At 37.9% G+C, this 15,836-nt stretch overlaps 2 protein-coding genes across 8 annotated transcripts in view; both read left to right on the top strand.

Moving 5' to 3' along the window:
* LOC122076998 (hydroxymethylglutaryl-CoA synthase-like) overlaps window positions 1-6,260 on the top strand; it is a 9,056-nt gene extending 2,796 nt beyond the window's left edge. The window contains exons 3-12 of the mRNA XM_042642696.1: window positions 78-210; window positions 1,154-1,297; window positions 2,200-2,358; window positions 4,048-4,121; window positions 4,202-4,277; window positions 4,431-4,486; window positions 4,592-4,679; window positions 4,785-4,925; window positions 5,016-5,165; window positions 5,887-6,260. Coding sequence (XP_042498630.1) covers window positions 78-210; window positions 1,154-1,297; window positions 2,200-2,358; window positions 4,048-4,121; window positions 4,202-4,277; window positions 4,431-4,486; window positions 4,592-4,679; window positions 4,785-4,925; window positions 5,016-5,165; window positions 5,887-6,117 — 1,252 coding nt within the window. The 3' untranslated portion in view covers window positions 6,118-6,260. The remainder of the gene's footprint in view (window positions 1-77; window positions 211-1,153; window positions 1,298-2,199; window positions 2,359-4,047; window positions 4,122-4,201; window positions 4,278-4,430; window positions 4,487-4,591; window positions 4,680-4,784; window positions 4,926-5,015; window positions 5,166-5,886) is intronic.
* Window positions 6,261-8,350: 2,090 nt separating this feature from the next.
* LOC122077555 (peroxisome biogenesis protein 16) lies at window positions 8,351-14,587 on the top strand. Of its 7 annotated transcripts, none has more exons than XR_006139826.1 (10): window positions 8,351-8,836; window positions 9,088-9,145; window positions 9,334-9,550; window positions 9,649-9,953; window positions 10,058-10,326; window positions 10,571-10,638; window positions 10,715-10,776; window positions 10,905-11,016; window positions 12,256-13,798; window positions 14,044-14,587. XR_006139826.1 is itself a non-coding variant. In XM_042643517.1 (8 exons), exons 1-8 carry the CDS (start codon window positions 8,768-8,770, stop codon window positions 10,964-10,966), a joined length of 1,110 nt encoding a protein of 369 aa, XP_042499451.1. In that variant the 5' UTR covers window positions 8,351-8,767; the 3' UTR covers window positions 10,967-11,152. The 7 variants fall into 7 exon arrangements, 1 of the variants encoding a protein (XP_042499451.1); XR_006139825.1 differs by having other exon boundaries at window positions 14,020-14,587; XR_006139829.1 differs by lacking the exon at window positions 12,256-13,798 and having other exon boundaries at window positions 14,144-14,587.
* The last annotated feature ends 1,249 nt before the right edge of the window (window positions 14,588-15,836 follow it).

Raw genomic sequence — 15,836 nt, 5'->3', positions numbered from 1 at the left:
GGGGGGGAGCTAATTATGAGGACTTGTTGGCTTTTTTTGTGGAGCTTCTGTTCTTGTGTTGATTTTGGGGTTTTCAGTTTGACAGCTGTTACTTCTCTTCTGAAGAAATATGGGATTGATCCAACACAAATTGGTCGCCTGGAAGTTGGCAGTGAGACTGTAATAGACAAGAGCAAATCCATTAAGACCTTTTTGATGCAAATTTTTGAGGTAACCTTTCAATTTCTTTGATTAGGCAGATGTTTTTAAACCCAATCCGGAGGTCGAGAAAGTGGGTTGAGTTGAATTGACCTGGTTCAATGTGAGGCCACAGGCCAGGTATCTTATAAAGGGGGATCCATTATGGTATTAACGTCACCGATATCAAATTTAAGAAATAAGGGTCATTACTGCACCCAGTAGTTGACTGGCAATTATTGACTACCAATTATAGATGTAGGTTTAGTTCCCTACTGAATGGGATTGAGTTTTCAAGCTTTGCATTAATGAGTTTAGCCACTGTTAAAGCGTGTCTCAGTTTGGGCTTCTGTTCCATGGATGTCCATGGAACACTAGACCATGGGATAGCTAAGTTGTAGTTAGCTGTTATTTCTATAATTAGACTTAGGTAGTTGTTTCCTTTCTTTGTAATCAGTCTTTGGCTCGTTGTAGACTTTCTACTAAGAGTCGATTTCCCTTTTAATATAAGGGTGATTTCTGTTCACGATAGAGCTATTCAACTCTATCGTGTTCAAGCCAATATTCTCTCAACTCTCTCTCTCCCGATTTCTTCTTCTCCATTACTGTTGCTTTAAGCCATGATACTATTACACCTACTTATTTTGGTAAGCTGTAAAAACTTAAAAACCTAATCAACATGCCCATTTTCCAAGGGACTACTAATGTGCCTACTTATCAAGTGTGGTTAATATACCGACAAGGCAATCTATAACTAACTTTTTTTTTTTTTTTGAAAGTTTTCAAATGGGCATTTATTTTTTTCATGCAGTAACTGGACCAACTGGTTTGGCTGCTCCAGTCAGATGATGTAACCTGAAAGAGAACATTTTCAGGCGACTTTTCCTGACTGTGTTGTAACCTTTTCTATTTCGGATTTTTATGCTTATGTCTGGTTTTCTCAGTCATTTCCCCCTTTTCCATGTAAAACATACAGGAATATGGCAATACTGACATTGAAGGAGTTGACTCAACAAATGCATGCTATGGGGGAACTGCAGCTTTATTCAACTGTGTGAATTGGGTAGAGAGTAGTTCATGGGACGGACGCTATGGACTTGTTGTGTGCACAGACAGTGCGGTTAGATTTTCCCCCTTTGGTACATATATTTGACATTGACCATCAAGAATCATATTCTAATCACCGTGAATTTTGAAATTGTAATGTCTAAGGTATACTAGTATCTTTATTAAATGTTATGCATTCATCTACGGAATATATCATCAGCCTGCCTTTTCTTCCTTCTTTATGATTAAATTTTCATTTATTCATAGAAGTTCCTTCAGTGATTGGTGATGGAGCCATGGATTTTTACACAGGGAATCTTAACTAATCTCGTACTGCAGTTCTACACTCATTGTAAATAGTTCATTTAGAACTTAATGGAATTAAATGAAAATCAAAAGTTAAACTCCTGATGAAATGACTTAGGGCATGTCTGCAGTGCCTTCATACTAACTTTCTCTGTAGCCTAAATGAAATCAATAAGTTGATTTATCATAAACAGTTCTGATATAGACTGATGACACTTAATTTGGTTGGTTTTCTCTTCAGTTTGTATGATAGACCTCAATATTGAAAAACATGAATATTTCCAAGTTGAGTATATATATGCTTCTTTCTTATGGTATTTCTTTGTTATCATCTTTTTGGGGGTTTTCTAAGATGCTATGTTACTATTCTATTAATATTTAATGTTTTCTATTCTTGGATTTCATTATACTTGGCTTTACGTCCATGAGTTTCTTTCGCCTTTGAGAGTATAACGAAATCCAGCAAGGGTATGGTTGTTGCAAAGATGACATGCTTCTGCAACAGGGGTTTTGGTGTTTAAGATGTATTTAATATGTTTCATGTGATTTTGCAGCCAGTTGTGTCTTGGCTATTATGCTTATTCGGTTAAACTTATGTACATAGATGTGGATCATGACCAACTTGTTTTAAGATATGGACACTTGCTTACATCAAGCTTCCTCTTTTAGGTCTATGCAGAAGGACCAGCCCGTCCTACAGGAGGAGCGGCAGCTATTGCTATGCTGATAGGGCCAAATGCTCCAATTACATTTGAAAGCAAATGTAGAGCAAGTCACATGTCTCATGCGTATGATTTTTACAAGCCCAATCTTGCAAGTGAATACCCGGTATGCTTCCTGATCTATGTTTTGTTTGCCGTGTTCTACTACCATTGTGGATTCTAAATTCTACTTTTCTGTATATGCTATTTTGATGTATCTGATTATTGTTATCCCTCAATTCCTCAAATGTCTCTTTCTTTGCAGTTTGTCCGATTAGAAATTCAGCTTGCCATTATTTTCTTGGAGATCTGAGATAAGAAAGGGAGAGGGCATTCAATTTGTGTTGTTAAGTGATGCAATCTGGGGCTCCAAAAAACCCAGTTCGGATCTCTTATGGGCCCACCCAAACAATTAAAATTGCAAGAAGAGGCAATGGTGGCATTTTGGTAAATATATGAATAGCTTAGGACTAACACATGAAAGGCAACTAATTAAGGATTTAAAAGGGAGCACACATGTAAGTGGAGCAAATTTTGAAAGTAATAACAAGGGGAGAAAAGTGTAGAATAACTAAATACTATAGGGGCATTAACGTAAATAGGGTTTTTTTTTTTTTTTTTGGTGGTGTAAAAATTGGGTATAAGATCCACCAAAGTGGGAAGCCTTAACCAGATGTGTAACAGGTAAGCTCAAAAGCTGTTTCTGGGAAATGCAGAGAAAAAGGATGGGGTAAGTTATAATTGGGAAAGGTGTAAGATGAGAGAGGGACTTGAGGAGATGCCTGTGTTTTTGGGTTCTACTTCTTTTGGTCAGAGATTTGGACCGCTTGATTGGAGGGGCGGAGGTTCATTCCCACACAGATGTTGGGGTGATTTCAGTGAAAGATGCAGTGCCGGACAGAATGCAGGCGATGTTGAAGGAGTGGAGAGGGGCAGTGGAGCTGGGAGGGAAAGGGTCCTATTCTGAATACAAAAAGAGAGAAAGGGGAAGAATGAAATTACAAAAATGACCTCGCTTAATAGGAAGAGGAAATGATGTGACCAGGGGCAAAAACAAGAGGTTGCAATAATTTGTTGTCACTGGCTTGGTTACAAACTGATTATCCCATAATTAAAACTCTACTTTAATTAGTTAGAATAAGTGTCCTACATGATAAAAATCTATCCAAAGTAGGAATAAAAGTTCTATTTAGGCAAGACTATCATATCCATAACAACCTTGTAAATAACAATTACTTAATGAAATAAAACATAAAGTAAAACCTGCATTCCTACCTCTTACCCACAATTTTTGTTCTTTCTAAAGTGGCCTCTTGGACCAAAGGCCCAAAACATATATAACCAAACCCAAAGTTTATTTCCACTAAATAATCTCATGATTTATCTGCATCACTAATTTCCTGAGTGGCTCTATAAATAATGACTCTTTCAGGTTGACAACTTTATTTGGTATATAAAAACCTTGAAGTACTAAGGCTGTTCAATTTTTCTGTGGAGTGACATTCTATAAATCGAGAAAGAAAACAAGAGGAAATCATCCCACCCACTCATAGATTTTTGATGCAGTTGTAGTTCCCTCAAGGTTGCAGGATTGCCTCATATTGGATTGGTTTTTCTGTGAAATGTGAATGCAGCCAACGTTGATGCTTGTCGTATGCTTCTGATGCCAGAACTCAATAATCTCACTGTGGTTTAGTGAATGTCTTTGCAAATGCACACTTAATTTTTACATAGCATCCAGTTTTACTCTAGGTTTATAATTGGCTTATTATATCACAGGTTTTTTCATTAGTGCCACTATGTGTTATGTATACAGGTTGTGGATGGGAAGCTTTCACAAACTTGTTATCTCAGGGCTCTTGATTCTTGTTACAGACGTTTCTGTGACAGGTAATTATCCATTGATGTGAAGAACTCCTCTTGGTGATTACTTGTGCAATTTGTGGGCCTTATGATCTTCTATTATGTAGGTTTGAAAAATTGGAGGGAAAGCCATTTTCAATATCTGATGCGGAGTATTTTTTATTTCATTCTCCATATAACAAGGTATGCATTCTGCATTGTTAGGATCTTGTCTGGATATTACTGGATTTGTCAGTGAAGGCTGCATACATTTGCCCGTCCCAGACCCTGCAGTAGTGGGAACCTCGTGCACCTGGTTGTAAATTTTGTTAATTGGTCCTTGAACTGGTTTTGCAGCTTGTGCAGAAAAGCTTTGCTCGGTTGTACTTCAATGACTTCTTGAGGAATGCTAGGTTCCTACTTTGTGCCTGTTTCGTAACTATGATTATCAGTCCTTCTATGCTCATGCATCAAATAACTAAGATTTTTTTTTGGCATTTGACTTTTTTATTGATCAGTTCTATTGAGGAGGTTGCAAAAGAAAAGCTGGCACCGTTTTCAGCTTTATCTGGGGATGAAAGCTACCAGAGCCGTGATCTTGAGAAGGTTACTCCAGTATCCTGACAACGATTTTAGGCGAAATGGTGATTTCCTATTGTATTGTTGCTTGAACTGGAGTTACGTGCTGAGCATTCTTTCTTTGTACATCAGGTATCACAGCAAGTTGCAAAGCACCTATATGACACAAAGGTGCAACCAACCACTTTGCTTTCTAAACAAGCGGGCAACATGTATACTGGATCTCTTTATGCATCATTTGCATCTCTTATTCACAACAAACACAGCTCGCTGGTAAAGCTTAAGGCACCTGACATTATCATGGCCTTTACCTGTTCAATATTCATGTACCTAGTCATTTTGATTGTTTCTATTTACTTGCAGGTGGATAAACGTGTCATAATGTTCTCTTATGGCAGTGGTCTAGCTGCCACAATGTTCTCCTTGCAACTTCGTGGTGGTCAACACCCATTTACCTTGTCTAACATCGCCACAGTGATGAATGTCTCTGAGAAGTTGAAGTCAAGACATAAGGTATTTATCTTGTTTTCGGAATAGTTTGTTTCCAGGTGTTTTATGTCTGTGATTCAAACATCTCCTGCATTCAGACCTGAGTACATGCAGACTTGTGTAGGAAGCTTATGTGCATAGTTATCCATTGGCAATTTAGCATCTAACTCGGAGTGCAAGATGCATAAACATTGTTATTTGCTTACTTTACATTCTGACGTTTACCTTGTATCGATTCCTTAACTAAAAAAATTACGAGACATGTAAATACATCAAATTATGTTCATATGTAGAAAAGTGGAAAATAAAGGGAAGGTTGAGATTTTTTCTGCAATGGTAGGTTGGTACAGACCTCTACTTCAATTTGTAGGGCACTTGATTTCTCCTCCCCTTCCCCCTACCACTGCCACCGGGTAATAAACCATACAACTAAAAGCCCTTTTGGTCACGAATCCCACCTGAAGAGAAGAATATCAGGGGGTGAGATTGCTTTCATATGTGGAGAAGACTGCCATGCCCATGGTCGAATTTTCTGTTCTCTTTCATGAATAATCTATTGATCGATAATTGGCTTAACCATTTTCTTTGAAGGGGGGGGGGGGTTGGGAATCATCTTTCCACCTCCATTTGCCTGAAGACGCAGGAACAGACTCTGGTGCATCTTTTCATCTTTTTTTTCGTTGGTGTCAATGTACATATTGTTGTTGACCTACACAGTTTGGTTCAACATTTTGTACTTATGCAGATCTCCCCTGAAAATTTTGTTGAAACACTGAAGCTAATGGAACACCAATATGGAGCAAAGGACTTTGTGACTACCAAGGACACAAGCATTTTATCTCCAGGCACATTCTATCTGACTGAGGTTGATTCCATGTACCGGAGATATTATGCTAAGAAGGCTGGAAATGGAACCACCACTGGCAGTGGAAATGTTGCAGCTTGTGAAAATGGATCTCTAGCGAATGGTCACTGAGAGTAAGCCCATCCCAAGGATTGGCCTTGGCACTGTCAGATATTGTTAGTGATTTTTGGAAGAAAGTTAGTACTTTCTGTGCATTGTTTCCCAAAGAATATGATTTTTCATAATGTGCAAGGTGTGTAATATGATTTTTTTTTTTAAGTTTTTCTTGCTTGGGAATTCCATTTTCTCTCTTCCACCGACTAGGTATAGGAGCTCTAACTTAAAATTGGAGAGGCCCTCATTGTCAAGTTTTCTTATAGACAAATTTGCCAAGGCTGTGTGCCTGGGTTCTCCCAACCATCAGACGTCGTGTTAGATGTTGTGTTGGGATTCTCAATGGCTGGAGGGGATTTGAATCTGGTTAACAATTGGTGGTTAAGAGTCAAGATTCAATACTCAGGACCACGGGGCATTTGGTGTTTTTCATGGAATCTAATAACTGATATTTTGGGGAAGTATTATGTAATTTCTATCAGAACTCAGAAGACATGAATCATAGAACTAATAACATATCAGGTAGGCTCTCGAATTGTGTGCAAGTAGAGGGGACGGTCTTACATGTCAAGTTTTAGATCTAAAAGTGTTTGAGCTGTCGAAAAAGTAGAATAAGATTAAGATTCCATTCTAGCAAAAGAAAAAAGATTAAGATTCTATAAAAAAAAAAAAAAAAAATTCAAGCTTTGGATAAATGAAGTAGTTTTCCTTCACCCAATGTTGTAGAGATAATTCTTAATCCCAGAGATCTCAACCTTTGATTAGCTGGCATGGAGTATTTTTTACCTTGTAAATAGGAGCTGATAATGATGTTCACCATTTCAAGAGTCTAATTGTAACGTTAAGGCCTTATTTGATGACCATTCTGCTGATTTTAGGTGGAATTTATTTTTTTGGAATACATGATTTTTGAGAGTAAGATTAATGGTAGGTAACAGTTTTTTGGTATCGATTCCAGCACAAAAAAGATCAGAATCGTTAAGAATTGGCTTGCAAAGAATAATGAAACCTTTCCTAATTGTGGTAAAATCCTCAAATAACAGTCTTGAAAACAATTGGATGGGTTGGTCAGGGGGTGTAACCCACATTTAAGGGCTTGCCTTATTTTAATGATATATGATTATATATTTTCCCTTAAAATAAATTCAATAATTGACGAATTCAGATAGCATATAACCCATTGGATGAAACTGTAATACCATATGATGCAAAAGATTTTTTTTTTTTAATTAGGATTGGCCCATTTTTGGATCCAATTCCTTACAGTCCTGCACACTATGCAACCGCACTCACCTCAACACATGGGTGTACGCCCTACAGTGTTCTCAACCATTCGTATACATCACACCTTAGAGGAATAGATTTGGATCTTTCCTGACAATTTGCCCTCTAAGCTTTAATAAATTTCCAATCTCTCATATCCATAAAGCCCGACACCTTGGATATCTACATTACATGTGATCGTTATATGTACGCAGCAAGGATGATAGCTAAAATAGGGAAAGAAGAAGAGATAAATATGGTTTAGAAAATAAAATAAGAAAATGGATAGATAAGTTACTTTACTTATTACTTATTGATGAAATCGTGACCTCTTTGTCAAAATATAATCTGTTCCATTCAAGTCTCATTTTCATTACAGATTATCCCATTAAATATGATTATAAGTAGTTACAAGTTACAACTCCTTCCACTTCCAAGATAACTTTTAAAAAAATTACTAAACATACTACACCCGGATGACAAGGAAACAAAACAAGAACACATTATACTCATGCCATTTGTATGCAATAGACTTGTTACGTAAACTTATGCATACATATCAGAAATTGAAGAATAAGAATAGTCGGAGAGGATCGAAATCCAATAGATAACCACCAAAGCACTTTTAAATGTCTAAGTCTCCTTTGAAAGAAAAGATCGTCTCCAACATCAATAAGTGTTCAATGATCCATCCAAGGCCTATGATTGTTTGGGTGCACATTCCCAAGTGTTGGGATGCATGACCAAATCATCCCCAACCCTTGAATCCGTTAGACACTCATTGAAGCATCAGCTCGTTGGAGACGATCCGAATCCTTAATTGACCAAGCCACCTCTTTCGATTGTGGCTTTTTATAATCTTTTAAAAGGCATCGATCAGGAATCTGGACCACGCATTTAATTGATCATGATATCCCGATGGTATCCCTGATTCCATCGTTAATGGTAATAGGCTAATAGCAATCCAACATTCTCAAGGCTCTGATTACTTGACTTTTCTCCTCTTCCGACATTTCCGTTTTCTTCCATTTGATAAGGTAGAACGGATCTCACGTTTGATTATAGCTACACAGTCACACTGTAGTACGCCTCCCACACCGTCCACACAACCGATTAAGTGACGCTCGTCTGTTCGAGTCGTCTCTGCAATTTTGTTTTCTTCAATCGTTTCCTCTTCTTCCATATTTAAAAAAAACGCTGCTTTATAATCGAGGGTAAACCTGGAAGAATTTTGAGGAGGAACTGGGGATTCTGTTACCTGCTTTTTTTTTTTTTTCTTTGGATAGGTTTGATGTGAAAATCGAGAAGACACTGGTGAGGAAGGATGGGCGTAATTTGAATGTCTGCAAATTAGGTTTCGATATATTGAGTTCCTCTTTTGTTTCCATTGAATCCTGTTGAAGCCATGGAAGTTTACAAAAGATGGGTCAGGAAGAACAAGGATTACGTGCATCAAATGGAATCTCTGGCCAGTGTAAGCTATTAAACCACTTCTCTTGCTCTCTCATCTCTAATTAGTCACCAATTAATCAATCTTATCTATAAGCTTTGTGTTTGTTTTGTTGTTGACTGTCAATTTTGTTTGATCCCCTCTCCTGTCTAGCTCATCCATGGCAGCTCAGAATTTTTTTCTTTTAGGTGGTGGGGGTGGTTAAAAATGAGGTTTAGCTGTGTTTTCCCATGCATATTTATGTTTCTCATTTGGTTATTGGAATTGATGTACAGGGTTTGACATGGTTTCTTCCCGAACGATTCTCTAATTCAGAAATAGGGCCTGAAGCAGGTTTTGTGAAACTTTGGTAACAGTGTCTTCTTCTTAGTAGCTTAGAGACTTTGAAACTGTTGTGTTTCAATTTATTATTTTTTTTGGAGAATCTTCTATCAACAAAGCATTGATTGTTATGCTCGGGTTTTCTTCTCAAGCTAAGAATTTGATGTGGGTATTAAAGTAATCTGAATTTACTTCTGCAGTGACCACAATTTTGGGTATTCTCACTGCTATCAATGAACATATAATCGATACAACCCCTACCCGAAGTCGTGCTAGCCCTGCAGAGCGCTCTTCATTCCCTTGGCCCTTGTGGATATCTATGCTAAAAGACTTGGAGGCATTGGTTGAAGTCGCGGCACAGCAGTACTATGGCGATGATAAGAAATGGCATTTCATTGCCATTACAGAAGCTACCAAGTAAGATTCACTACTTCACTTGCAGTGATCTCTCTCTCTCTCTCTCTCTCTCTCTCTCTCTCTGTGCTGCTGAACATTGGTCATACAATTCAATTCAGGGTGCTAGTTAGGTTGTCATCGTTCAGGGACAGTGGATACAAGATGCTCCTACAGGGAGGGGAGAGTCCAAATGTGGAAAGCGATCCAAATACTTTGGGTTCCTACAACAGAATGGGAAATTTGACAAATGGTGTGAATCATGGACCTGGTTATTTTCAGCACCATAATGGGCACAACATACGGAATCTTGAAGGGCGGGCTTTGACTGCACTGAACAGGTTTGGGCAGAATGCTAGGATGGAATCTAACCCGACATGGTTGAAAAGGCACCAGCAAGATCCTGCCATGACCGTATACCCTCCAAGTAAAGTTACTTTCAGAACATTATATTTTGAAAATTATAGAATTGGAAGTTTATCCATACATTTTGGATGATTTTTTTTTCCTTTTCTTTTCTTTTTCTTGCAGCTCCACCAAATGAGAGGCCTACCCTCTCCACCATTGTTTCTGAGAAAGGACTTCATGGGGGCTTATTTGTGATGGCAGAGGTGCTATTTATTACAAGACCTCTTATATATGTTCTATTAATTAGAAAATATGGAGTTCGGTCCTGGATGCCTTGGCTTGTTTCACTGGCGGTGGACCTTACTGGAATGGGCTTTCTTTCCTATGTTACACGTCCACAAAGTAATGGAAGTGCCAAACATTTCCCTCTTTCAACCTCTGAACAGAATGAGGTGAGAGTTCTTTGGTTGATAGCATTGTAAACAATTTCAAAGGAAATTTGTTCACTAGAGTTCTGGTTAGTTCTGAGTGTCTTTTCCTGATCTGTTAATCTATTTTGTTATAACAAACATTTGTTAGGCCAATGCATATTCTTGGAAGTGCCTATGCTGCCGCAGTTTGTTGGTTCATGGAGATATATCCCCCCCTCCTTTTTTTTAATACTAAATAGGTTTCAATTTCGTGGGCTTGCTTCAGATTAAAAGGCGAAAGCTGTTATGGGCACTTTACATCATGAGAGATCCATTCTTCAGCAAGTATACCAGGTATAGATTTTGAATTGATTTCCAAATTCATGCATGTCTACCATCTTTCTCTTACTTATTGAATGTAATGTTTCAGGCAAAGACTTGATAACACTGAGAAATTGTTGGAACCTATTCCTGTTATTGGGGTTCTTACGGGTATGTTAATATCTTCTTTCTGACTTATGTCTTCCTAACATTTTCATTTTGATGTCTAGTTTAACTGCAACGTTTCATACTGTAAAATATTTCGTCATCTGAATTTGGGACTTTTTTCCACCTTGCAGCTAAGCTTATTGAGCTTATTGTTGGAGCTCAGTCACGTTATACTTACATGTCAGGATCATAAGAAATAACTTGCGTTAACACTTGCTTCTCGTAGATGTCTACATTTTTCTTGTAAGTTTCCCCAAAAATGTGGGGAGAAATTTGTTTATTTTTGTCCTTTCGATATTCTTGTGTCCTAAATTTAGATTGACATGGCTGTAACAAGTTTACGTAATAAAGTTAGCAGTTCCTGATCAGCTTTTCATGATATGTATTTTACTCTGAATAATTTTCATGGCCTCCCTTCCCCCCCCCCCCCCCCTTTTTCTTCTTAATGAAGTTAGCAGTTCCTGATCAGTTTTTTCATGATATGTATTTTACCCTGAAGAGTTTTTATGGCCTCCATACCCCTTCTCCCCTTTTCCCCCAAAATCTTCTTAAGGTAGTAAATTCCTTCTCTAGATACTAACTATATATTGTGATATCCACTATATAAGAAATGTTATTTCTCCAACTCTTTCCTTCAAACTTGCTGGCGCTTTGATCTGTCCACGAACAACTTAAAATGAAGTTTTTTCATGAATGAGAAGAATGAGGTTCAAAAGCCATTTTATGTGACTTGTGGTAGAGTTAATATGTATTTGGTCATGTTTATACTTAACAAGAAGCTCTACTATCAGAAAGTATGTGAACCAAACACTCATTTTTATTGCCTACTTGCCAGGCTGCTTATTCAACTTTATGCATTGATTCTGTTACTTTGCAGCATGTAGAAGTGACACCATAGCATGACCGTTTGCCTACTTACCCGGCTGGTTCATCTTTATGCATTTATTCTGTTACTGTGCAGCATGTATTGGTGACACCATAGCATGAACTTGAGAGAAATTTGTGACCGTAGATAGCATTGTGAGAATCCATACATGCATACAATATATGTAGGGTAAGGGAGGAGGACTAAAGCCAAAGTTAGTATGTGTTGTATGCACAGCTCTTCTGTAGAAGCTGTTGTGAAGATTCTTAGAGGAACCTGAGTTGCTGCAAATGATGGCATTTACCTAGTTGCATCTTAACTACTCAATGAATGAATTTAAAATGTATAGTTCAGTTCAAAACTGAAGGTTTATGCAATTCTGTTTAAGGTGATTAGGGGAGTCTGTCAATTTTTTGGCTCATCGTTGACATTCATCAAAAGATGAGGTTTACAATGAGTTTCTGAGATTTAGACATGACTTCAATCGTGAGAGATCAACTACATTTGTTTTCTTCTTAGAGTGTACGATTCTCTAATTTTTCCTGAAGAAGGTGACATGTGCTTTGAGAATGTGGATCAGATATTCTTCTTGGTGAAATTAACGCTTACTAGTTTAGGTTTTCAGCTGTTCTGAAGAAGATAAACAGGTGCCCAATTTTTCCTGAAGAAGACGATTATAGTGCTTGTGGAAATCTAGTAACAATGCTCATTGGAGAGATCAACCTCTTTTCTGTCTTAGTTCATCTACTTTTCTGGCCTCAGTTGGGTGGTTCTTGTCACGTAATATTTGGACAGCATTGCTGGAGAATGTTTTAGAAAGAATAACCAGTTAATAAGAGGTCAGAAGTTTGTTTAATTCTTATTCTATTCCTGGATTATAGTTTAACTCCAAACCATTTGTTGAATTTTAAATTTGTAGCATTGAAGATACTTGTGTTCTTTATGGGGTGTGGTAGATTATCAAATATGTTGGTATTTGAGAGATTTGGAAGCTTATAGGAAGAGGAGACCGTATGGAAGATGATTCTATTTGCAATTTGTTGGAGTTTGGGGAAGGAGCAGCGGACCAAATCTTTGTGATCAAAGTTGATCTATTTAGATTTTTGCCTCAACCAAAGTAGAGTTAATCCATTGGTCTTACTTTTTGCAAAATTATGAAGTACTTAAATATTCTTTTTCCTGGTCTAGAGTCTGTCCTCAATGAGAAGTTAGCTATTAAGGCAATAGCAGCAATGAGACAAGGAAAAGTTTACTGAGGTGGTTCAGCCACAGAGATTAAAGATAAATGGCATCACATGCCAAGCAATCAGAACTTGGTGGGTTTTGGTGGTGCATTTAGAGACACAACAGAGAATACATTATTGCATTTTCTGAGCTAATCAGCATGGCAGACTCGACTGTGCCTGGGCTTAAAGTAATTATGTATTTGATCCTAGGCTCTTACTTTGTTGGATGCTCTCATTTGGAGGTGGAAGTGGATAGGCTTGGTGAAATTTTCCATATTGTCCGGGCTTGTGTAAATTTTGAAACTCACTAGGTGTGCCAGATCCTCTTGCATCTCCATGAACAATCTATTGGAAAGCTATACCTAGGAATACGATGGTTGATGTTTAGTGGAAGAATGGCACTTTGAGGGATTGCGTAGATGGAGGTCCGTATTCCAATGTGTAGCACTTTCAAGTTCTTTCTGTTTGTCTTGTGTTTTCAGAAAGGCATCACAAGAGTGATAGTATGCCAGTATAAGGCTCTAAAAGGAAATGGGAAGGTCAAAAGACAAGGATCAAGGGCAAAAAGATACAAAATCACTTCAAATTAGGCAGAGGACATGGCTCAAATGGTAGAACAGGACTTTTGTAAGCAACCCAAATTTATGTGCAAGGCTTTCCTCAAGTTAAGTTGGTATTCCAGATTTAGGTCAACTAAATTGTAGCTTTTGATTTCCAGAGGAAGCCACAAATGGTGCTTCAATTTCTGAGCTGATAACGATTTAGGGTTTGGCCACTTCCTTTTTGATGTTTTGATACAATTATAGCATTATTCATGATAAATGAGCACTGATCTCAGTTATGGTCGATAGAGAAGCGTTGGTGAGAGGGAGTAAAGAGAAGCGATATTGGCATATTATTGTTCGAAAGAGGGAAGAAGAAAATGGCCTAAAAGGTATGGAGAATGTTGCCTTAATTATTGAACTTGCATGTGTCAAATAATGCTATTCTAAAAGGAAATAAGACACGAAGTGCTAGAGAAGTTAGTGTGCATGACTAAAGATGATTTAATGATGTGATTTTTTTGGAATATCATTTACAAAATCTTTTAATGTTGCAATATCTTTGGTGTTATGATTTTTATTGTGCATGTGTCTTGATTGCTGCTGACCATAGACAACACATGTTCTATGTATGAAGAAGAAGGGAAAATCAAACCAAACACATCCAGAGAGTGCAAATTTGAGTTCAGATGTTTGCCACTGCTTGGTAATTATTTGAAGTTCATTTGATGCACCAGATGAGGTGAAACGGATAACATAGAATGCCCAAATTCAGATTTTTGTGTCCAAGGTAAGCAGTTAGCTACTTGGGACAGCAGTTTCATTTGCTGCAAGTTTGGGACAGTTGAAGTGGAAAAACTAGAGGAATAGAAGAGGCAACTGCAAGACATGAAAAATGCACTGATTTTTCTGCTGATTGACTTTTAAGGTGGTAATTTTACTCAAGACCATGGGAGGAGCAGGGGAGCCTCAAATTTGTGTCCTCTATTTCACAAAAATTGTTTGTTCTGGAACTATAGCTTTTCTGATATGGGGTTTGCGATGGTACTGTGTTAATGGCTTTGTACTGGTTGACATTCCATGTTATTCATGGGAATTCTACTTTTGATGGTACTGTGTTAATGGCTTTGTACTGGTTGACATTCCATGTTATTCATGGGAATTCTACTTTTGATTCTTTCTGAACTGTCCCATATCATTCCCAGTTCTCACCATTACAGTGGATCAATATTAATTCGGATGATGTTTTCCTAGCAACAGCTTTGAATTTAAAGCAGGCCTGTAGGAGGGATGACTGGATTCTGAGCATTCTGTTCTTCAGTAGTTTAAAGGATGAGCTCTTGAATAGTTGCTAAAGAAGTCATTATTGATGCATTTGCCTTTGAAGGACTGCAAGGGCATCTATAGGTAACTGTTTTTGTTTTTTGTGTTTTTTTTTTTTTCATCCTAGGTGATAGTAGATAACTACTGATGGAATTCTATCAGCACAGTGCTATTGAGTTCTGAACCATCAGAATAGGATTCAAAACTCGATTCTTTTCCCGATGAATTTTACGTAAATGACCTCATTATTCCCAATCTACGCGATGTAATGCGCATGGAACCTGTCCAAGTTGGTCTGGATCCGGTAACATTGCCAAACCAGCCTTACATCATTGCCTGGGAGGAAATGGTTTAGTGTAAAAGTTTTATAAACCATGGCTTTTCATATGTTATTTCAAAGAACTTTTTCAGTTCTTTGGTAATCTAGAATGAGAGTTTAGAGGTGTTCTTTCAAGCTGGAAACACAGAGGTTTCAATGGAAAAGGGAAGGTTTACTCTAGGGCTGGTCTGGTTCTTTTAAACCCCCGTCCAACCTTGGAACCCTTTTGTTTAATCCAGGCTCACCTTGACCCTGATTCAGGGCCTAAAAACCTCAACATAGGCCCAACTTTGCGAGGCGCAGCCCAGCCCAAGCCTAACCTGATTAGCCCTGATTGACCCTGACCTACTAAAGGGTTATTTGAACATTGATCAAACAAGATATTTATTCTTAATCCAATCAAAAGAGTTGAATGAAAAAGATATTAAGGAGAGCAAAGAAGGAAATGAAGAACACTAACCATGAAATATAAGGCAAAGAGACAAGGTTCTGAATCACAACCCATTGAAAACAGAGGAAAATCAATGGTGCTTCTCACCTCCAAACAGAGAAGACCTATTTCTATCAAAATGCAGAAGGGTTTGATATTTATGTCTAGAGAAGGAAGGAGTTCTTTAAAGAGTAATCAAGCAAGAAACCGATATCCAATTCAATCGGAAAGAATTAAAAGAAATGACGGGCAAAGAAGGGTAAAGCACTAACTACGCCGCTGTAGGGCAAGGAGATAAAAGTTCTGAATCACTGCCCATTGAACTCCATAGCCGGCAATACCCATGAAAGCAGCAATG

Source organism: Macadamia integrifolia, chromosome 4 (genome assembly GCF_013358625.1).
Source record: "Macadamia integrifolia cultivar HAES 741 chromosome 4, SCU_Mint_v3, whole genome shotgun sequence".
NCBI lineage: Eukaryota > Viridiplantae > Streptophyta > Magnoliopsida > Proteales > Proteaceae > Macadamia > Macadamia integrifolia.
The sequence above is the reverse complement of the archived record's forward strand: the minus strand, read 5'-3'. Positions and strand labels throughout refer to the sequence as shown.

What these genes read in the sequence shown, in the direction of transcription:
- LOC122077555 (XM_042643517.1), top strand. Translation starts at nt 8,768, where the DNA reads ATGGAAGTTTACAAAAGATGGGTCAGGAAGAACAAGGATTACGTGCAT. An exon ending in AGAAATAGGGCCTGAAGCAG is followed by an intron (nt 9,146 to 9,333) that starts GTTTTGTGAAAC and finishes TTACTTCTGCAG; the next exon opens with TGACCACAATTTTGGGTATT. An exon ending in CATGACCGTATACCCTCCAA is followed by an intron (nt 9,954 to 10,057) that starts GTAAAGTTACTT and finishes TTTTTCTTGCAG; the next exon opens with CTCCACCAAATGAGAGGCCT.